The sequence below is a fragment of the Mauremys reevesii genome, linkage group 7 (assembly GCF_016161935.1).
Source record: "Mauremys reevesii isolate NIE-2019 linkage group 7, ASM1616193v1, whole genome shotgun sequence".
Classification (NCBI taxonomy): Eukaryota; Metazoa; Chordata; order Testudines; family Geoemydidae; genus Mauremys; species Mauremys reevesii.
Window position 1 is genome coordinate 27,022,610 of NC_052629.1, and position 22,756 is coordinate 27,045,365.

A 22,756-nucleotide genomic window follows, 5' to 3' on the forward strand; every position below is an offset into this window, starting at 1 on the left:
TGAAATGTATAAAGGAATTTTAAGCAATTTTACAAATAAGTGAAAATTCCTGGCTCTGTGACTGGTTGAAAACAATTATGTCACAAATCTGATACTTGTGAAAGTAGGTAAGGCCAAATTCTTTTGCCAATTTAAAAAAACAACAACTCCAGAACCAAAACTGCTCACATTGCAGCAGTAGATTTACAGTATGACTCCCATTCCATAGGGGAAGTTGAAAAGCACAGCAAACACAACTGCTTGCCACAGGAGACTTATTTGCAGGCTGGATAATCAATACCAAGGATCAAATCCTGCCTCCACTGAAGTCTATGGACAGGGCCGGTGCAAGGATGTTTCGCGCCCTAGGAGAAACTTCCACATTGCGCCTTCCCGGCCCCGAGCCCCCGCCCTGAGGTGCCCCCTGCGGCAGTTCCCCGGTCCGCCCTGAGATGCCCCCGTGGCAGCTCCCCACCCTCCGTCCTGAGGCACCCCCCCGCCCCAGCTCACCCTTGCTCCACCTCCACCCCGAGCACGCCGTCACTGCTTCACTTCTCCCGCCTCCCAGGCTTGCAGCGCCTAAGCTGATTGGCGCCGCATGTCTGGGAGGCAGGAAAAGTGAAGCAGCTCACCCCTGCTCCGCCTCCTCCCCAAGCACACCGTCGCTGCTCCACTTCCCCCGTCTCCCAGGCTTGCGGCGCCAATCAGCTGAGGCGCTGCAAGCCTGGGAGGCGGGAGAAGTGAAGCGGCCACGGCGTGCTCGGGAAGGAGGCGGGGCAGGGGTGAGCTGGGGCGGGGAGTTTCCCTGCGTGCCGCCCCCCACTTACTTGCTGCAGGCGGCTCTCCCAGCGCTCCCCTGCCCCAGCTCCCTCCGCCTAAATGCCGGCGGTGACTGGGGCGGCCAAAGATCGCTGCCAAAGAAAATGCCGCTCCCCAAATCCTAGCGCCCTAGGCGACCACCTAGTCGCCTAAATGGTTGCAACGGCCCTCTATGGATAAACTCCCCCTGACTTCAGCGGGGCCAGGATTTCACGCCCAGGCTCTAGAGTTTTCAGCAGCAAGAGTAATTCCAAAGTAGCAGCATCGGCATAAGAAGAATGAGTCAGAAGTAATTTTTCTTGCTGCTGTGAAGTAATAGGGAAGTAATTAGCTGCTCTAAACTGGTGGGAGAAAGCTTATGTCCCTGGGGGCAGGGGGGTTTAATTCACACCACTGAGTGACCTAAATTATGCCAACATAAGCTGTAGTGTAGACATAGCCTACATTTTTGCAGCTTTCTGATAGTTGTAAATTCTACTAGTACAGTCATAGGTGCTTGTAATTCTTATGAGCTCTCTCTCTCGAATGCACGTATGGCATTCTTATGAGCACCACTAACTAAATACAAGTTGTACTGAAGTTACAAGCAAAAATTTATTTCACTCTTCTGGACTAATATGAGTGTAAGCAAAAGTAGCAGCATCGGCATGAGAAGAATGAGTCAGAAATAATTTTTCTTGCTGCTGTGAAGTAATAGGGATTCAAATTGTAAAGTGCATACATACTTGTTATTTAGCAATATGTTTTTTCCTATTTAAAAAATGATAAGGAATATCTGGATTTCACCCATGTTGTTTATATTATCCCTCTGAGAGTAGATGCAGCATGCTTTCTCTGTGTAGGAATGTCTTTGTTTTAGTTAGTTGAGGTATTTTTTAGAATGTGTAGCTTTGATTAAAATAGTTGAGAATTAGGGGGATCGTGTGTGATTTGAGTAAATCTGACAATGTGATAATAGTACAGTATCTTTACTTGCTAAGGAGGGCCCCTGTTTTTCTTGCCCATGTTCCCAAGTTTTATGAATACAAAAAAGAGAATGTGTTCAGTCTGAGAGCACAGTTCTTGAATTCCACATTTTTCTATGTCATTTGTAAGTAAATACTGTATTTAATACTGTATATTTTAAATCCTCTGTTTAGGCATTGTTGAATGTATATATGAAGCACAAGAGGGCACTGTAGTACCATATATGTATTCCATAGTGGTGAGGTTGCAGGTTATATTAGCAATATCTAGCAAAATTCAAAGCATATAAAAGGTTGGGTGGAGAACTCTTTCATACTCATTTTTAGACTGTTTGTCTTTTACTTTGTCACACATGAAGTGTATGTCCTTATTCTATCCTATCCTAGTTTTGCAGGTAGGGTGGAAAGAGGTTTCACATTTCTTGCATATTGCAGAGATTATTACTTGCTAAGTAATGAACAAATAAAGGTTTAATAATTGTGGTCTGCCTACATTAAAGTGAAGTCCTCAAATAACCACATAGTCATTTCTTGCTATGTTGACCAGTTTTTAAGATTATTTCATGTGTTTATTTATCAGCCTGTACATTTACATCTTTGTTTGTGGAAGTCTGTGAAATACGTTTCCACTATACCTTAATGATCTGTTCAACAGAAAGTTGGCCATTGTGTAGAAACTGATTTTTACCGAACACACTAAGGCCTTTTGGGGAGAACCACAAGAGAGTGTAGACTCTCTAATTAAACTTTTTGTCTCCCCTTATGAACCAGTGAATGCTGTTATACATGGCATGAAGACCAATTTAAGTGACCATGAGCATTTATTTACTTTCAAATTATTCTAGCTAAAGACTAATTTAGTTGATGGTTCATCCCTTTTCCCAGAGGAAAACACTTGGATTAACCAAAAAATGAAGACTTTGTAAAATTTAACAATAAGAAAAAGCATACAATGTTGTTAATGTAAAGTATTTGCCCTACATCCTAAATATATAACTTAAGTGATGTTTGCTTGCTAAGGAAGTTTACAGGATCCATAAGTATGAGCTTTTGAAGGACCACAGGCCACGTCTTGTAAGAATCGTAAGGGGGTCAGTCATGAATAGCAAAAAATTGATAAATTGTCAGATGATTAGTAAATGCATAATAATCTGTTAACAGACAATTGATGATCAGAAAGTAAGCCAAAATCACCAAATAAACTGATCAGAACAAATAACTTGACCATCTCGAGTTCTCAACATGTGAAATATGTTTGTGGGTTTTTTTTAAAATGCTAAGTTTTGCTGGAAAGTCATAAGCTTCATGAGCATAATGCCAGCAAAGCATAGAAGTATGGCTGGCTGGAAAACAAATTTCATTTCACAAAAGATTTAAGAGTTCAAAATTTGTTGTAATTGTGTTGTGGAATAAAAATGAGATTTTAATTTTTTTTTCCAGAGCGAGAGAGAGAGACACCAATCCCTACTCTTTGTGATTTGGAGTAGGGACTAATTGAGTGCCATGACTGCCAAGCTATTGGCTATCCTGCAGTGGGTCAGGGCTCTGTGTATATGTGTCTGTCTCACCCTTATCTGACATTCCATCCTGGCACTGAGAAATCTTCATAAAAACTGATTCATTTCCACAAATCATTTTCATTTTGATGAAATGTCATTTGTCAATCACACTTTTTTCAATGAAAAATGACAACTTTTTGACCAGCTCCACTTGTAATTTCCATGAGTCCCCTGGATTGGGTTTATGCAGTTTTTAACGTTTAGTGAATCTGAAAATGGGACCATGGCAATAACAAGCTCTACTGGTTATGCTGGTGAAATTTATAACTTCTTTGAGGTCTCAGATACAATTCTGCTGCTGAGAACTATGGGCATGGCTATGCTAAAGAGTTTACGGCGGTGCAACTGCATCAGTGCAACTGTAAACTCTTTAATGTAGCTGCTCTAAACTGGTGGGAGAAAGCTTATGTCCCTGGGGGTAGGGGGATTTAATTCACACCACTGAGTGACCTAAATTATGCCAACATAAGCTGTAGTATAGACATAGCCTACATTTTTGCAGCTTTCTGATAGTTGTAAATTCTACTAGTACAGTCATAGGTGCTTGTAACTCTTATGAGCTCTCTCTCTCGAATGCACGTATGGCATTCTTATGAGCACCACTAACTAAATACAAGTTGTACTGAAGTTACAAGCAAAAATTTATTTCACTCTTCTGGACTAATATGAGTGTAAGCAAATACTTTTCCAACTTTAATAAAAATTAAAAGAATACTCAAATAGAAAATTTGAAGCTAGCATTAAAGTTGAAAATATACAAAATATTCAGCCCTTTAAAATAATAATAATGAAATGTAATAGATTTTTAAAACATCAGTAACAAATACTAAAAACTTAAGAACTAAACACCATTCTCTAGGCATTCTGAACTGTTTTTTACAAGGCTAGTTTCAAAACGTGCTGGACTGTGCTATGGCTCTAAATGGTTTTAATTATGGTTAGAATGTTTTAAGAAATTTCCCCATAATAAAACAGTCCATATAGTCTAGAATTGCATCACCCATACCACTAGGGGCTAGGAAGTCCAGAAAAATTAATTTCAATATATTGAAAATGCACTACGTATGTGATTCACAGTCTTTCCAAGAGTTTAAAAAATCCAACTTTAGTCTGTCTGCTCTAGAGCTCAGCGAAATTTTTTGTCTGAATCTTTTTCAGCAAAAAAAATGCAAATTCAGCAACATTTCCCCAATTCAAGTTGGTTTCACCAAATTGTTTCAGTCAGGGGAAAAAAACAAAACAGAAAAAATTAAAACATTTTGACAAATTTGAAATGAACTGTTTTGATTTTTCATTTTGAAGTGACTTGGTTTTGAAATTTCCTGTAATTTTACTTAAAAGATCCGAAGTTTAGAAGTGGTAAAATTCAAATGTTTTGATTTTGTTAAAACATTTTGTTTGATCCAAACCAAAAACAAATTTGAATTTTTGATTTGCTGAAAATTTTGAAATATGTTGGTTGCAACTTTTTTTTCAGAATTGCCAGCAAACCAAGAAATCAGTTATTCACACAGCTCTAGTCCACTGTACATCTAATAACTGGAGTACTGATATATATGTAGGTTTATTTCTACCTTGGAAAGGGGAGGGGAGCGGGAGTCAGCAAGCACAGAGACCTTGCTTGGCAGCATCTTTGCACCACTAGCAATGCAACTACCAGATTCCTTCTGCGTCTCTCATCCTTCAGGTCAGTTACCATTTCATGTGAAAAAAACATAAGGCAGCTGAGATGCATCACATGCACCTCCTGCTCATCTGCATAGTTAGGCTGGGTTCTGTATCTTGCCTTAGCATCAGGTATTTGGCCATCAGCAATCAACTGTGTACTGTCTCCTCACAGATTTGGGTGCTCTTTTCATTACAAGGGTTGATTCCTAGGGACATACAGGATATATTGCAGAGACCTTCCTTTCAGCAATATAGACTGAAAGAGTGTGGGGGGGAGGAATGAGCTATATCATCAGACACTAGGTAGCCTGCTGTTGGACAGACTTAACTTTCCTCTGCCCATTGGCAAAGGTCTCCTGGCCCAGATTATAGTGTGGGTGGGGATACAGTGGCAGAGTTAAAGTTGGTACTTCCAGTTTTTAAAGTTTGGACTTTTTAATGTTTTTTATCTGTAAATACTATGGCTTAACTAAATGCAACAGTTAATGTAAAAGTGCAAGATGCAGAACCCAACCCTTAATTTTAGAAAAAGAAAAATCTATGCGTAAGCTATATTAAATTTCAAGTACGGTGCCATGATTTTAGCCACAGTAAGCTTAGCGAAATGGATGAGCAGAGTCATTATGTAGCTGCAGTGGATTTTTCTGGAAATATAGTATTAAAGGATGGCTTACTAGTTTTCTAAATTTATGTTTGTAATCTAGCCAGGTCAAAACCTACATGTATAATACAAAAACAGATGTGTTTATACTATATGTATAAAATGTTTATCAGCCTTTCAGTTTTACAACAAAAAGATTGTTTAACATTTCCCACTTCGTTTTTCTGTTATTAAAGCACTTAGTCCTTGTCAGAATGCCTATTATTAAAATAGCGAAACTGTTTTCTTTGGAAAATGCAAAAGAATCTTTTAAAATTGGAGCCATTTTCTATTCCTGTGTTGCAATGAGCTCAGACCAAGTTTATTGCACAACACATTTTTATGAAAATAAAGAAACAACCTGGATGATCTGAGAGGCCTTCATCGGCAGATATGTTTGCAATAAATCTGGTTTTATCTCAGACCTTCACTCTGAATGTCACTGATTTTGTTCTTTAAGGCAATTACTCACAAGCTGAGGGAGATTTATTTTATATTATCTGTTTGCTTTATAAGGGGCAAGGACTTTTTTACAAGTATAAGCTAATGTCATATTTGAAGGTTATTCTCTAAGTCACTGTGTCATATAGATATTCATAGATATGAGTAAAGGCTCTCTAGCTAGTCCAAAATAGCTTCTAGATGCTGACCCATGAACTTTCTGTGTGCCTCTGAAGCTGTACTCTCTCTAGTGGTTACTTCTCCCTTGGAAGATTTTGTAATGCCAGTTTTTACATTATGCAGCCACCCAAACCAGCCCTTTCCTATATGCCAGTCAGGATAATGCAAATAACTTTGGAGGACTCACTGACCATGCTCAGTGCATTCTCTGGTACCCTACTGCAGGGGCAAATTCTTTCCTAGCTCAATGAGTAATACAGTCAGTTGAGGCAGGGAGAGTGGAGGCTGGCGTGCTCCCATAGACATCAGGAAGGAAGTCAATGCTCAGAGGCATATCCAGCTCCAGTGGGAGAGACATCATTTCCCATGCAACTCTCCCAATTTCCACATAACAGTAACCAAGTACTCTCCCTGTTACCTCCCATATCATGTTTTTACTCCAGTCATTTGGTGGCAGAAGGTCCCACAAGCTGTGTGGCCCCAGCAGACAGAAGGCTGAACCAAAGACAAAGAGCTGCAGTGCAAGGGAGGCTGGAAGCTCATTTATATGAGCTCTGCTCTCTACAACACCTTGGGACAATTTTTTTTTCTTATTTTTTTTGAGTGGGCAGAACTTTTGCCTTCTACACTTTCTATGCAGCCAACCAACACTCTCTTTGGACAACTTGCATATTCCAGAAGTAGTGTGTATTTTTCTCTGGAGAGGATTTTACATGAGGAACATGTACTAACATTACTACCTATCTGGGATTAAATGTTATAGGAGATGTAAGTTCTTAACAGTTTCCCAGCATTGGTACCATATTTTTTCCTCTTTTTTTTTAAACAGATTTGCTCTCTCTAACATCATATACAAAAAAATCATTAGGATCAGTGTACTAGTTACAAGCAGTTAGGGCTAGATTTACACTCAGTGTTGCAACACATAACTTTTGGGTGCCCTGCCATCTAGTGAAATTCACAGCTCTGAGTTAGGTGTCAGGCTCCCTGTACAATGCATGGGGAGAGTTAGGTCTCTAAAAAGGGGAATCACAGAAGCTAGCATGCTGAGTTAGGAGCCACCTACAATACACAGTAGGAAATACCAAGGAGGAGGGTGTGGCCTAAACCCTACCCCTCAAAAGGGAGCTGGGCCCCCAATTTCAGGCTAGAGGGAGGCATCTATCTCTGTTTGGGATTCACAGATGCAAACCATGTTCTAGCATTAGGACTGATCTGACTTAGGTGCCCTTCTCCAAAAAAAAAAAATCTAACCACAGGGCTATGAAGTCAAGTAGAAGAGCTTCAACAGGAGAGATTGAGAAAGCCCCACCCTACAATATGCTCCTATAGACCTGTGGTTAGGGCACTTCTGTGGAAGTGGGAGATTTAAGTTCAAGTCCCTGCTCTTAATCAGGCAAAGTGGGGATTTGAACTTGGGTCTCTCACATCCTGAGGAGAAATGCTCTGACTAGTGGATGGGAAGGGCAGCACCACCACTTTGCTGTCTTTTGTGAGGGTAGGTATGGTAATGGATGAGGGCTATAGGTGAGGTGGGTGGGGGAAGCATCTACTTTGTGAATCCCACTGGGGCTTAGGCACTGAGCATCTTGGCAAAATCAGGATTTAAGCAGCTGTATGCATACTCACCGGCAGCTATATAGGTGTCATGGAGACTTTACCGGTAGAAACTTACGTGCCTAGGAATTTAGGCACCTACATGGTTAGGAGGCAGCTGAGTAGTAGTTTTGTGAATGCTAGTGGTGCCTAAATGTTGGATTTAGGCACCTAAAGTGGCAGTTAAGTGTGTAAATCCCCCTTGTGAATCTAGCCCTTTGGGTGAAATCTGGGTCCCACTGAAGTCAAGAGGAGTTTAGCCCCATTTAAGTTAAGGGCAAAAGTTCCTATTGACTTCAGTGGGACCAGAATTTCACCCTGAACCTCTAAAACAGTGATACTCAGACCTCAGTGGTTCAGGAGCCCAATTAGCAATCAACATTATCCAAAAGAGCCATAGTAGTGTGAATTCATAGTTTTATTTGCTATCTTTATATAGGTATATCTCTTTATATCCATATATATTATTCTCACAGCAAAATGACTGACCAGGTATTATTATTTTATCAACTACAATTGATTAATAACATAGCAAAAGTATCCTGATTGGTTAATAACTAGTTCACAGTGTTTTAATATCATGTACTGCAAAGAACTGCAGGAGACACATTAAAGAGCCACTTGCAGCTCTTGAGCCTCTGTCTGAGTATCATTTGTCTAAAATAGAGGAGAAGGGGTGCTTCCTTAGTAAAGTATGAACACTCCAAATCATGATTTGAGGAATATGACTGTTGTGTGAGACAGCTTGTACCACAACTGCTTGTTTTGTACCTGTTATGAATCCAAAGAGTACATCAGTCTCCAATTTAGGCAAGATACCACCTTCATAAATCTTAAATTCACACAGTTTTTCAAAAAGAAGCAATTTTTGAAAAATGTTTGTATATTGTCAGTGATGTTAAGAGAATAAGGGGTGAAATCCTGGCCTGACTGAAGTCAGTGGGGGTTTTGTCCTTGACTTAAGTGGAGCCAGGATTTCACCCTAAAAGTTTGCTTCTCTCTTTATGAACAGATTGAGATTAAAAAATGTTCTGTTCATGATTTGCTTTACGAGGTTTATCTATAGCCTGGATTAACTTTAAGTGGAAAATTAATATTTATATTTAATACAGGTCAAATCTAAGGAAGAAATAATCTTACTTTGTCCTTTGAGTAATTGTCCAGATCCACATTTCACTGATGGTGCACAGTCACCTTGTGCATTAGCGGTAGGGTGACTAGATGTCCCGATTTTATAAGGACAGTCCCGATTTTTGGGTCTTTTTCTTATATAGGGTCCTATTACCCCCCACCTCCATCCTGATTTTTTACACTTGCTGTCTGGTCACCCTAATTAGCGGTAGGAGTCTTTTTGATCAGCAGTACCCTTAGTGTGTGCATGTGCTCTTCAGTCTTCATGCTCCTCTGCCAGGGCATATAAGGACAAGGCATGCCAACTACCATTCAGTTCCTCTTCCTGTCTCATGGGTTAGAGATGGAGACTATCCCTTCCTTATAGCTTTAGCTAATAGTTTTACAGTTAGTTTTATGGTATAGTTAGTCTTTTTAGTAGTTTTTAGTAGTTTGGTTGTCTGTTGAAACCTTTAGTTGTGAGAACTTACCCATTCAGTATAGCATCATCTGGTTTGTATGGGTTTAAACATTGCCTCTCGTGTAAAGGAGCATCCCAAATGCAGACAGAAACTCAAAGTGCCTCTATTGTCTGGGAAAATCGCACATTCCCAGTAAATGTGTGATTTGCAAGTCCTTCAACTACTGAGCTAGAAAGGACAGAGCAGCCCACCTTCAGGTCTTCCTAATGACGAAGTTAATGAGACCTGCTTCTGAACTGGGCTCACTAGACTCCCATGTACAGGGACCTCTTGAGTCAGAGTGTGGGCTCTTTGCCTTCAAGAGCTCTGACTCAAATTGTGACTACAATGATGGCATCATCCCCAGATAGACCACAGGGAGCTAGAAGACCGAGGGGCAGGTCACCTACCAAGGTGTCCTCTAATAAGAAAACCTCCCTATAGCACTGAGCATTGAGATTTCACTGTTCAGAATGGTTCCCACTGAAGCTCAGCCTTGAGCCTGTTCCAACCATACAGCACCAAAGCATCTGGTACTTGAAAATGGAACCTTGGGAAAAAGAATGGCACTAACCCCAACACAGTCTACCTCAATGGCCCTGCACCCACTCTTCTGGAACCAAGCCAGACAACACTGAAGGACCCGCCGCCAAAGTGCCGCCGAAGACCTAGAGCGAATGAAGGGATTCTCGGCCAGGGCTCGTGGGGCCCTGTGTGGTCTGGGGCAAATTGCCCCACTTGCCCTCCCACCCCCTGCTCTGGGCGGCCCTGATCCCAGTTAATGAGGACATTATACATCCAGACAGAATTTTGTGGCAGACACCTGCTTTGGCACCACCTACCTCCCACAGGCATCCAGACAAGAAATATCAAGTGCCTTCTATGGGTGCAAAATTCTTTTACACGCATCCTAACCCATCCTCCCTTGTAGTCACAGTAGCAAATGAATAGGCAAAACAATTCAGATCCACACCACAGGAAAAAGAGCCAAAGAGACCAGATTTATTTGGCTGGAAAGTCTACTCCTCAGCAAACATACAATTCTGTGTAGCCAGTTATCAGGCCATATTAGCTGGATATGACTTTTGCATACATAAGAGGCTGCTTTCATTTGTCGACAACTTTTCCCAAAACAATTATGAGGACTTCATGTCACTTATTAATTAGGGCCAGCTCATAGCCAGAATGAGCCTCCAAGCAGTACTGGTACAGCAGATATGGCTGCTAGATCAATGGAAATGGCTGCCATCATGCGTTAGTCATTGTGGTTTTTTCACACCCCGAGCCACAAAAGTTTTGCCAACATAAGTGCTAATGTAACTATGGCCTTACTGTGTGCAGTAACTGTAGTTCTTTGAGATATGTTCTCCATATGCACGTTCCGCAACCTGCCCTTCCATCCCCTCTTCCTTGGAGTCCTATTATAAGAGATGCTACAGTGAGAAGGAACTGAATGTCCTCATAGAGGATAAAGAGTGTATGCACACCCTATAGGTGCTGCTGGCCAAAATAACTCAGATTGCTAGCACATAAGGCACCTGCACACTAGCAGTGGAATTTGCATGTGGACAATACATCTCAAAGAACTACAGTTACTGTACATGGTAAGTAACTTTCCTATATTTTTAGAGAGTGAAAGAGCTTTCCTTTATGGATATATGTATACTGTATACTCCACTTGTAGGGGAAGATTTTCAGTGCACATAAGGGACTTGGGTAGGCTGACCAAATAGCAAGTGTGAAAAATCAGGATGGGGGTGGGGGGCAATAGGAGCCTAAATAAGAAAAAGCCCCAAGAATCAGGACTATCACTGTAAAATCAGGACATCTGGTCACCCTAGACTTGGGTGTATCATGAAATTGCTTTACAATGGGAGTTGAGTATCTAACTGCCTTTTGTGCCTTTGAAAATCTCCCCTGCAATTATTTAATTTCCTTATCATAGACAAAATAATCCATAAGAGATGTTGTTTAAATCAAACCTTTCTTCTCACAGTCTTGATTCTTGGTGCACTGAACACTGTAGATAATCCTCTTCTTGTAGTAATGAAATAATTTTCGTAATAAATTAAAAGAGGAGTAAAAATATGGAAATGTTTCTACAATATTAGCGCTTCGGTGGTGCTCTGGCAGTTTTTTTCTTTTTTTTTTTCTTTTTTGCACTTCCACGGCACTCCGTCCGCTTTTTTTTTTTTTTTCTTTTTTGCACTTCTGCGGCACTCTGGCCGCTTTTTTTTTTTTTTTTTTTGCTTGGGGCGGCCGGAGCCACCTTATGACGCCTTATATCTGAATTCGCGTTATTGCGGGGCGCGTTATAGCGGGGTTTCCCTGTAGCTTTTAATTGATGATGCCGTTCTATGAAATGTGCCAGTTCCATGTTATGTTGCACTTTCTTATAGATATCAAAAAGTGCACCATATGCTACTGATAACATCAATTATCACAATACAAGAGAAGGGTGTGAAAACCTAAAGAAACGCACACCTGAAAAAAGTGAACATGTGAGAAGAATGTTGAAAGTAAATTCTATAAGAGAAGCTGAAGCTGCAAGGTTAGTAACAAATACCATAAACTTTAAAATTTGTTCCTAGAAAACACTGTGGGGGGCATCCTTCTCTTTTATTAATGTGAAGATATAAATAGATTGCTTTGCTGTTCCACATAACAGAAACATCCCTCATCTTTATAGAACAAAATAAACCCTCATAGTAAAAAAATAAAAACTAGTTCTTAACGGCTAAAAATGGTTCATGAAAAGGACAGTTTTCTCTCTTCACAACTGGATCTGCATCTGAGCTGCATCCATTTCAGAATCCTTCATGTATAGTGCAACTGCAATAGCATGTTGTCATAATAATAATGATAATGAACTAAGGGCTTGTGTACACTTACAGTGCTGCAGCAGCACAACTGCAATGGCGCAGCTGTGCTGCTGTAGCACTTAGTGAAGACACTACTATGCCAACAGGAGAGCTTCTCCAGTCACCATAGGTACTCCACCTCCCCAAGATGTGGTAGTGAGGATCACTGGAGAAGGCCTCCTATCAACATAGCACCGTCTACACTGCGGGTTAGGTTGGTATAACTATGTCGTGGAAAATCCACACCCCTGAGCAACATGGTTATATCGACATAAGTTCCTGGTGTAGACCAAGCTTAATGCACCTATCTTTGTACATGTTAAGGCAATGAATGTGGGCCAGAGAACTGGACAGGAATTGAATGTAAGTGGTCCTTGTTATCTGTCATCGGGGCTGAAAGAATCCCAACTAATTGATAGCCAAATCTCAAAAGGTTCAATTGGGATGAAATGTTGCATGCTTATTTGAATTACTTTGGTCTGTGAAGCAGACTGGAAAATCTCTTAAAAACACAGCTGTCTTATGGGAGTAACAGAACTTTATAGTTCTAGTCCAGCCCCAACCCATTGAAGAGTGTGAGAATGAGAACAAACCCCAAAGGTAAGCTATTTTTTCTTAATCTCAAAAAAACATCAGGTTCCAGTTTTGGAAAAACTTCAGGTGATTTTATTTTATTGACTTTTATTTTATTTGTATCCATTTTTTTTAAATAGAAAGCATGCTGGCGCACTCCAGGTTTGTACAGTTAGCAGTTAGTATATAAGCTTCTGGTATGCAGTTAAATAGGAGGATTAACTGACCTGAAATGTGCAACTATATTATGACTAATGTGCAGTTTGCCATCCTTACTGATAGATACTATTCCAGGGGAAAACTACCGAACACGTTTACTTAAATCAAGAACTACTGTTACCAGCCTTAATTACAAGTACACTGTGCTGTACCCTGGAGTAATGAGGAAAATATATGGTTATAGTTACTACAGTTACAGCCTGGCCCATCTGTTCATTCAATCAAGTGTAAAGGAAAACTACAACAAATAGGTTTACTCAATAATTATTAATATTTAAATCCTATTCTTGTATTTTATGCTGTTGGTACTAAACTTTGACAGGTCTTTGTAAATAATTGCCGGTATTTTCCTTCTGTGGGACTGAGTTGTAATATTCCTCTGACATTCAGGCCGTCACAACTTTCTTTGGCAGTTGTGGGCAATACTTTGGATTTGGAATGCAGTCTGTGCATGCTGTACATTGCTCAACTGCTCAGCTTGGTCAGAGTGCAGTAGCAGCTTCCAATGTTTCTTTAGCATTCTTCCTGCAATGTTTCATTAAACTTCATTTGCTTGCTGCTCTGACCTGCCCAGCAGTGCTCCCCTGCACGTCTTCCTTTCAGACCAGCTACTTCTGCACTTTCTTCACAGCCCATCTTCACATACATATGTTTTGGGAACATGGGTGTTTCTTCTCAGTTCCCTCCCTCACTACTGGAAGCCTTCAAGAAGATACAATTTCTCCTATTATTCACCACTCTACCCTGGCGCTCAGGCCTTTGTGTTCAGGCAGTTTATGCTGCCCTCTCTTGCAGCAGCATCTAATGAAATGGTAATTAACTCCCAGGAGGGGGTTGAGCCACATACATATATATTCTAATGCTCCTGTATAATAAAACAAAGAAAAATAAAACAATGAAACCAGTGTCATTTTTAAGTCTGCTATGAAACTAAGCTCCTATAGCAATAAGGTCCTCAGAGTTCTAAAGCCTTCAGTTCTTTTATCTTTATTTAAAAGTTCTTCAAACTAATTTTAATTATATATAGTTACACACCAAAAACTGCATTGCAAAGTCAAGCACTCAAAAATTAGGAAATGGCAGAATTAAGGTTGCCTGTGCAACCTTAATTGACCCTCTTATGCATATGCATCATGACAGCCTTCAATTACATAATCACACACTTTTTTTTCCCCCATATAACCCCTCCCTCATTTGGTGCACAGAATGGACACCAAATGATCAGCTAATAAATAGTTTGTTTTATCCTCATTGTTCAGAGCGTGGTCCCATGTCTTATCTACTGCACACTATTCGAACCCTGCTCTGAAGATAGAATTACTAATTTCCTCATGGATGGCTATTCGGTGCTCATCACTGTAGTATTTCAGTGCTTCACAAACCCTTAATGAATTTGTTTTCACAACACCACTGTGAGGTGAGGTGGTATTATTAGTTCCATTTTACAGATAGAAAACTGAGCCACAGAGAAATTAAAATCAAAATGCCCACTAATTTTGAGAGTCCAATCTGAGGCACCGACAGCCTGAATTTTCAGAGTACTTAGCATTTCATAGTACTTTATATGTTCAAAGCACAGCTCCTTATGACTTCAGTTGCAGCTGCCAGCACTTAGCCAATCAGTCCCCAAGGCCTCAAGCTGGGCACCCAGAAAATGACAAACACAAAGTTATAGGCCACCTTTTAAAAGTTTTAGTTTAAGTGACTTGACCAGCATTACATAGGAATTCTATGGCAGAGGCAAATTAATTTCTCTAGAGCAGCATTCAGCTGCTTGAACTATGAAACCACCCTTTCTATTCCTGCAATCCCTTGCCTCTTTCACTGCACACTTTCCAACTTCTGCAACAAAGGAGACAGGACTTCTACAGACAACAGCCTACATAATCCTGATTCATCCTTAGAGCACCATCCATCCTGTGTGCTGAATGAGCTGTGGCCTTGTGGAATAAAATAGTATGTGATTATGTAATTGAAGAGTATAACATAATGCATTTGCACAACTCCATATTAACCAATGCAAAGAGAACTGAACTTTTGTTTTTGTTCCCCTTGATTATGTTTCTATGCAGCAAAGGTTTAAAACTAGGTTGGAAGTGCAAAGGTTCAATGAATATAAAAGAACCGGAAAACTATTTTTATCCTGTTTATTCAGTGCCTCCAGGGAAAAAGAATTGGAACAACGCATCAAACATCATACACAAATGATAAAAGAAAGAAGAAAAAAGTCAAAAGGGACACCCCAAGAGGAAATGCAGAGAGCAAAACAAGACTTTGAAACTGTAAGTATCATAGCTTCTCTTTGACATATAGTGCCTTCCACTTAATTCAGTCATTGATTGAATTTGATCAAATCCTCAGGCACCAAACACTTTGTATTAAAAGTACTAATTTCACATTTGACTTTGGTCTCTTTACATTAAGATTATTATTGAATAATTCAACAATTGTGTATAGAAAGTTGCAGTTTCATTAAGATTGAAGCTAAAATCTTGAACAAGATAGAGGAAAGAGTCCAAAAAAGACATAATAGATGGTAAAAGGTGAATGCAACTACAAGTGATGTAGACATTTTGATATTATAGGAAGTACCATGTGCTGTGCAAGCTGCTCTATGATTGTCATTTGGTGAAATCCAAAATTTTCAGAAATGGGAATCTACAGTTAAAATATGGATTTAGAAGTCCATATTTACATCTAAATAAGTAGCCCGATTGTCAAAAATGCCATGTATGCAGCACTCCCATTAAAGTCAATTTAGTTGTGAAATTCCATTTTTCAACATCATAAAATCTTATTTCAGTCTATGTTGTACAGACCAACTTGGCAGAAAAAATATTTTGATTTTTTTTCTTCCTACCACTACTCTCTAACAATGAAACAAAGTAATAAGTAATATCATGTTAGCTAAAATCAAAATGAGATGCTTCTTGCTAAAATAGGCCTCTATTTTTCATTTAGACTACTGTATTTTTAAATTTGTTTTCTGTATTCAGTAAAATCCAGCAGTTCCAAATCAATTCTTTAACCAGTGACCTATTCTGCAACTCCAGATTGTCTGTTTGTTCATTTATGTAAGGGATTGCTATATGCTGATTTAAGTCAAATAGTTCATTTTCCAAGTTTCTACATATATTTAGTTTAATTTTTTAAAGGTTTTTTATAAGACTATTTTGGAATAGGTTACCAAGGTCCCAATCCTGCTAAGATTTATGCATGTACTTCACTATAAACTTTGTAGATTAAGTGTGTGCATAATTCTTTGCAAGATGAGAGTCTATGAATTTGTGAAACCCACAGATGTATTACACTGGCATATTAAAACCATCCATTTCATTACACTTTACAAAATTCAAGATGTGCTTAATAGCAAAAGGGAAGAAAATGTTATCGAAAAGTGAAGTACTATCTTTAAAGAATGAAAAACCTTATGAAGATTTATAACATTACCATGAATTTCCTCCAAAATTCAGGATTTACTACAATTTAAAGACTAATGTATATGTAGGAATATGAATCTTGCTTTTTCTTAGACTGGTAAAGGAATAAATGTATGTATCAGTGTGAGGATTAAAATACCTAGAAGTACATTTATTGTTAACAAGCATCATGCATATCGTTATAGGCCTGATTTTCAGCCATCGCCTCTATTTGTGTGCATACAAAATTGCCTATGCACATACTTGCACCCATCCTTTGCAGGTGCAAAAACCAAGACTGCCCAGAAGATTCAGGGGGACTGGGGCAAAGTGGGGGAGCTGCAGCGCTTGTACTCAGCTGGCGGTGGTCCGGGTCTTCGGCAGCATTTTGACGGCGGGGGGCCTTTCAGTCACTCTGCATCTTTGGCTCCCCACCACCGAAGACCCAGACCACTGCCAGGCCAGGGCTCGCGGGGCCCCTGCAGGGCCCAGGGCCTGGGGCAAACTGCCCCACTCCCCCGCCCCCCACCCTCTGGGCAGCCCTGGCAAAAACCTGTTTGTGCTCCTGCAAATCCATGTTTGACTTTTGTGGTTGCAAACTCTTGTTTTAAGTGTATACACAGGTGTTCTACCTGCAAAGTGTAGGTGCATGGATGTGTGTAGGCAGTTTTGCATGCATGCAAATAGAAGACGTTTAGACATGCTGCTGAAAACCTGGCCCAATAAATCTCTGCAGTTCCTTCTTCAGTTAATTATATAATATTAATCAGATAATAAATTAGACTTTTAAAAAACTTTTTCTGGTGATTTTATTTTATTTTTTATCATAGGTGGAAAAGCTTCAGGCTGAGCTAGCACAAGTAAAACAAGAACTTCAGCAGGAGTATCGGTTTACTGCCTTCACAGGCGAGCCTGTTCCTGATTCACCGAGAATGCCACCTCATAATATCTTTTCTACCATGAAATTTTGATTGCCTGAAATTCTTAAAAGAACATTTGTCTTACAGTATCCATCTTAAAAGAACATTTGTCTTACAGTATCCATCTTAAAAGAACATTTGTCTTACAGTAGCTTTACAGTATTGGAAAGCTGCTTTTCAGCAGGCTTTAAAAGTGCTCCTTTTATTACCTATTCTTGTTGATTGTGTTTTAACAAAGTTTTTAAATTAAAATGATAATAAATCTATCTTGCCCATTCAACTAACATAATTTCAGTAGACTTATAGTTACATGGTTATAAAGTGTTTTTGATGTTATATTGTGTTTCTTTTACTGTTTCTTTTTGACCTTCTTAAGATCCCATTCTGCAATTTTTACTCAAGCAAACCCCCTATTGAAATATGCTTCAGTTGAAGTTTTGCCTAGGTAAGAATTGCAGAATGTATCCTTTACATTGTCATTATTGGGGCAAGAAACTTTTTTTATTTGTATGTTTATTAATTTAAAATACCACGAGCACCTACAGTGCTATATAAATTAATAATGTAAAGAATAATGTATCTCCAACTATGCACTATATCTTAGGGCTGCAGTTGCATCAGGGGATTCTGGTGTCATAGCCACAACATTAGTAATTGTTAAAGTGCAGCTCTGCTATCTGAGGATACTTTTCAAATGCAGGAAGATCCTGGGCACTAGAAATATAATTGTTTGTGTATTTTTCATCAATGAATAAAATATTTAAGTTATTTTATTTTCAACTTTCTTTCCCCTAGGTGGCCTCACTTTCTGTCTCCAGGACCATGATGTAGGGCTTGGATCCTGTTTGCAGACAGTAGGAGCTGACAGCTCCAAAAGTGATCAGCTGCGGCTGGAGGGCATTGTGCTGCCTGCTGCCCTCTAGTCCAGGAGGGATATCCAAATTCTGGCAAGGCAAGGGAACCACTGAAGGAAGCAGGAGAAGTGTTGGGGATATTCTACTATAGCTAGTGACACCCTCCTCCCACAATTTGAATGAGTGGAGAGGAGACAGGAAAGGACTGGAAGAAAAGCTTCTAAAAGCATTGGAGCCAGGAATAGGAGGCAGCTGAGCAGGAAGCCAGGAGCACAGCAGGAGTAGGGGATAGGTGGGATAGTAATTAGGATAGGGAGGACATGGGACAGCCATACAAGCCCGCTGTAGGGAGGTGAGGAAGAAGGGAGTAGGGCTGGAGTCAGCCCTTTTGAAGGGACCTATTAGCAATCAATTCCTTCCCCAATCTCCCAGCAGTTGTGTCTGTAGTACCCCAGCAAATTCCTCTAAGTAGCTCCCTTGCTTTCTCAGGGTCTGGATCACCCTGCTGGTGAAGGGGAAGCAGGTGACAGATTATCTCAGGCTGCTGCTAAATGCCTTCAGAGCTGTCATCCTCTGAAATCTAATCCCTTCAATATCAGGCTGCAGCCAGAAAGTGGGGCCTCCCAAAGGAGAGAAAGAGAAAAGGTAAAAATAAAACACTTGATCCTGAATCACCACAGTGTGACACCAATTTTATAGGAGTGTTACTCCTCTGAAATCTGTGGAGTTACCTAGATGTCAAACTAGAGTAATGCAATGGTGTATGACGACCTTTTGCCTTTCTTTTCAAATCAAAATCCCCATTATTTATTGTACTAATGCCCAGGAGTCTCCTAAATGTAAAAGTCTGTAGTATTTAAAACCGTGCTAACGACCTTTTAATATCATGAGAGCCTCAGAAGGAAACAGCGGATAATTTCTGAACATTATGTCTGTTATTTCATTTTATATATTGAAATACAAGTCTTCCCTCCCTGTCTGATCTTTGTAGTCTCCCCTCTCAGCCTCCTCAACTTGTTTCTGGAGTCATTTGTCTTTCTGCTGCACTCCATGCCTCGCTGGGGGTGTTCACCTTTCTCCAGCCTGATGGTGAACATTTAAAACTTACCTGAACTCCAGATGTCTGTGATTACAGTTTGATTGAAATATGGCCTGCTACTGGGGCACAAAATCAGGGTCATGAAACAGCTCTCTAGTGGCAGGAAGCTGTGCTGGATGGGGAAGAGTTGAATTCACATTTGCGGGAGGAGGGGTTCCTGTGTGGAAAGTGAGGTGCAAACCTATGGGGTGTCCGGTAGAGGAATTTTTTTTCCGAGGAAGAGGACGGAGAGGACAGAGAGGAAAGGGTTGCTAGCAAACAGAATCCAGGAGTGGCTGGTATTGCTGGTACTTCAGAATATGTGGCCCAGTTTGATCATGTCTTAATCTGCTCCTGGATACATACAGTTTTACATGTTCGTATTTTGGAATCAAATACTGATTAATAATAAGGATTCAATACCGACTGAGTCAAGTTCTGCTCTCACACAACTGTACAGTCCAGAGTATCGCCCTTGGGTTCAATGGAATGTCTCTGGATTGGCACTGTTGAAAATGAGATTACAATTTGGCCCATTTTTTTGTATAACTGTTAACACTGTAAAATGTTGTTTAACCATTCTGCTCACTGTTTCCATATATACTAAATGTGTAGCAATGTACATTTAGCCATTAAAAATGCTAACACTGAAGAGAAAATACAAAGCACTTGTATACTAATCACTTAAATATAAAGTGATCATATAGTCAACAAAATTATTTTTATCTGAGCACTAGTTATTTTTAAATTCAAGAATATTATTACAATAATTTATTCTTCTAAATACACTTACCGTTCACACTGTAATTCTAAATGATATTGCCTAAATAAATTGCATTACTGTGTAAAGATATATAAAGAGTTTGGGTCTGGCCAGATTATTTAAATGGCTTCTTTACTGTTGTTGTAAAATCTGCATTGTAAGCTATTTTGCTCAGTGCAGCATACACTTGCCTCTGCACCCAGTCACTATTTTAGCTGGTGCAAAGGTGGGAAAAGGCCACAGCTCCACCATCATTCTGCCTTTCCCTGCCTTCTCTGAAGATACTAGCACCAGCTGTGACACTGGCTGCCGCCTAGCACAATACCAGCACTCCCCTGCCACACTAAGTCTGGCCCCTACACACACATGTGCAAACGGGGGAAACCCCTTGTGCCCTCTTTCCACTCTGCACAGTCTTAATTTGCACCAATGTTATGGGCCAAATTTGCCTCTTGTTTGTCCATCTTTTTAATACAAATGTCACTCAATCTACTCTCAGCTGCATTGATGTAGATTCAGTGTAAATCATGTTCATCGAGTTGCTTTGAAAGTACATGAGTGGAACTGAGAGTAGAATTTGTCTTTTGTTTGAAAGCTTGGATTCTATGAAGAGGGGACATAAGAATAAAATATCTTGATACTTGAACCTTATGTTTCCTCTGCATCAAATTTCAGTGAGATAACATCAGCATTGTTTAATTTATAGTCTCTTACTTTTGTTGTCCGAGGAATTATGTAAATGTCAAGTCTTGTAAGTAGACTTCCAGTGAATGTGGAACATCCTGCTTTCAATGATACTTCAGAAGGTTGTTTTCCTTCTGCAGCTCACTCTGGATTTCTCTGTCCTTGATAGTGTCAATATTCTTCTTTATGTTTTCACATTGCTTTCAATATATTTTCAAGGTTCTGAAGATCAACAGGAAAGTCAAGGCTGATTGTCTGAAATGTATAAACTGTCCTCTAGATCCTATGGTTACTGCATAAAGTGGTTTCCACGCTAAATAAGTACCAGGTCAATGCAATTTTTTTCAACTTTAATTTTTGCTGTTTAAATTAACAGACAAGAATCAGGTTCAGCACCTTGACCAGTGAAGGTAAACTTTTGCTACTTTATTTGGGCAAGTCTCTATGTGAAACCGACCTTAATCTTTAAAAAGTGAACAGTCGGAGCCCTATCCTGGAGTCCTCAGTGAAGCAAAGTTCTCACCGCCTTCAAAGAAACTTTATTATTAGCTCACTTTCAACTGTGTAGATTAGGTCCAAATGTGATCCTGAATAAAACTGGTATGAGCTTATTAAAAGCATAACCAATATTTGTAAAGGGTGATCAATAGACAAGTCTTACTTCAACGGGTACTTTTCAAGATTTAGAAAACTTTATGGTAAATATAGAATTGAAAATAACAGAATTATGAGAGTGTAGAGTTTGATTAACGCCAAATGTGGGGGTGGTACTGCCTTTTGAGAAGTTCTTGCTCAGATGCAACATGCAGATGCAAGCCATCATGGGAGTTAGGAAGTCCAGAGTCTAATTCTGGCTCTGTCACCAACTTGCTACGTGTTACTTTGCAGCCACTCCTCTCTGTAAATGGAGATATCTGTATTTATCTACCACAAGGGTGTGGTGAGGATAAACAAATGTTTCCATTATTCTTTCAATATATGGAAACTTATAGAATTGGTTACTAGTAGATTGTACAGAGTTAGAGTGATTGACAAATTTGGATTAGTGGGGAAAAAGCTTCTCTTTAGGGCACATTTAAGAAAGGAATCTAGCTTTGTCTTTTGTTTGGTTGTTTCCCCTCCCCCTTCTTTGAAGCACTGAGCCAGGATCACACTTTGGGTGTGAAATATCACATGATCTATTTCTTACATTTGCAGGTGGACTGGTTTAGGTGGACTTTAGGCTTTAGGCATTCTTGCCTTGTATGTGATGTGCAACTTAAAGGGCTTTAAAAGTTATCAAAGAGAGGTTTGTCTTGCATAGTTCTCTTCTGGATCAATAACTCTGATTAATGGGAGGTACAGACTCATTTGATTTTGAACAAATGAGATTATTTATTACTGTGTGGGTTCTATTTGTATCTTCTCTGACATTTTCTGCTTAAACAGAAGTGCTGAAGTGAATTCATATTCTCTTATTCTTTTCAGGAGTACCAAATCTCCAAGGAGAATTGTGGGAAAGATGTGCTAGCACAAAAATGAATAATATTCTGTCATTGTACCGGCAGCAAAGAGTGGTCAGTTCAGGCAGTGATGATGGTTAGCAGAGATGCAGTTTGATGCACTAATAACCATTTTTGCCTTGTCAGTCAGTCCTACAAATTGAAAAATACTTATTTCTGGGGATATGGTAGAACAGAAGTAGCATCTCTGACATAAACGCTGGAACTAGAGATGCTGTTGCACCCCCTGGTTTGAAGTGCTTGCATCATATACAGGGTTTACAGTTTGGTTAAATGGCTCTCAGCACCCCCACGATACAAATTGTTCCAGCATCCCTGACCTCTCACACAGATAAACAAGTACTTAAGGAACAAGACTGCGCTACACTTTTACTTTCAAGGTATTTTATGACCATGGGTAAAACAAGCTCTGATCCATTCATTAAACCTCTCTTCTTATTTTTTTTACCATATTTAATCTTACCT

At 39.7% G+C, this 22,756-nt stretch overlaps 1 protein-coding gene across 5 annotated transcripts in view; it reads left to right on the forward strand.

The window, feature by feature from the left end:
- LRRC27 (leucine rich repeat containing 27) overlaps nt 1-17,620 on the forward strand; it is a 69,706-nt gene extending 52,086 nt beyond the window's left edge. For all 5 annotated transcript variants that reach the window (XM_039483014.1, XM_039483010.1, XM_039483009.1 and 2 more), the window contains 4 exons: nt 11,818-11,969; nt 15,227-15,353; nt 17,321-17,484; nt 17,516-17,620. In XM_039483014.1, coding sequence (XP_039338948.1) covers nt 11,818-11,969; nt 15,227-15,353; nt 17,321-17,461 — 420 coding nt within the window. In that variant the 3' untranslated portion in view covers nt 17,462-17,484; nt 17,516-17,620. The remainder of the gene's footprint in view (nt 1-11,817; nt 11,970-15,226; nt 15,354-17,320; nt 17,485-17,515) is intronic.
- The last annotated feature ends 5,136 nt before the right edge of the window (nt 17,621-22,756 follow it).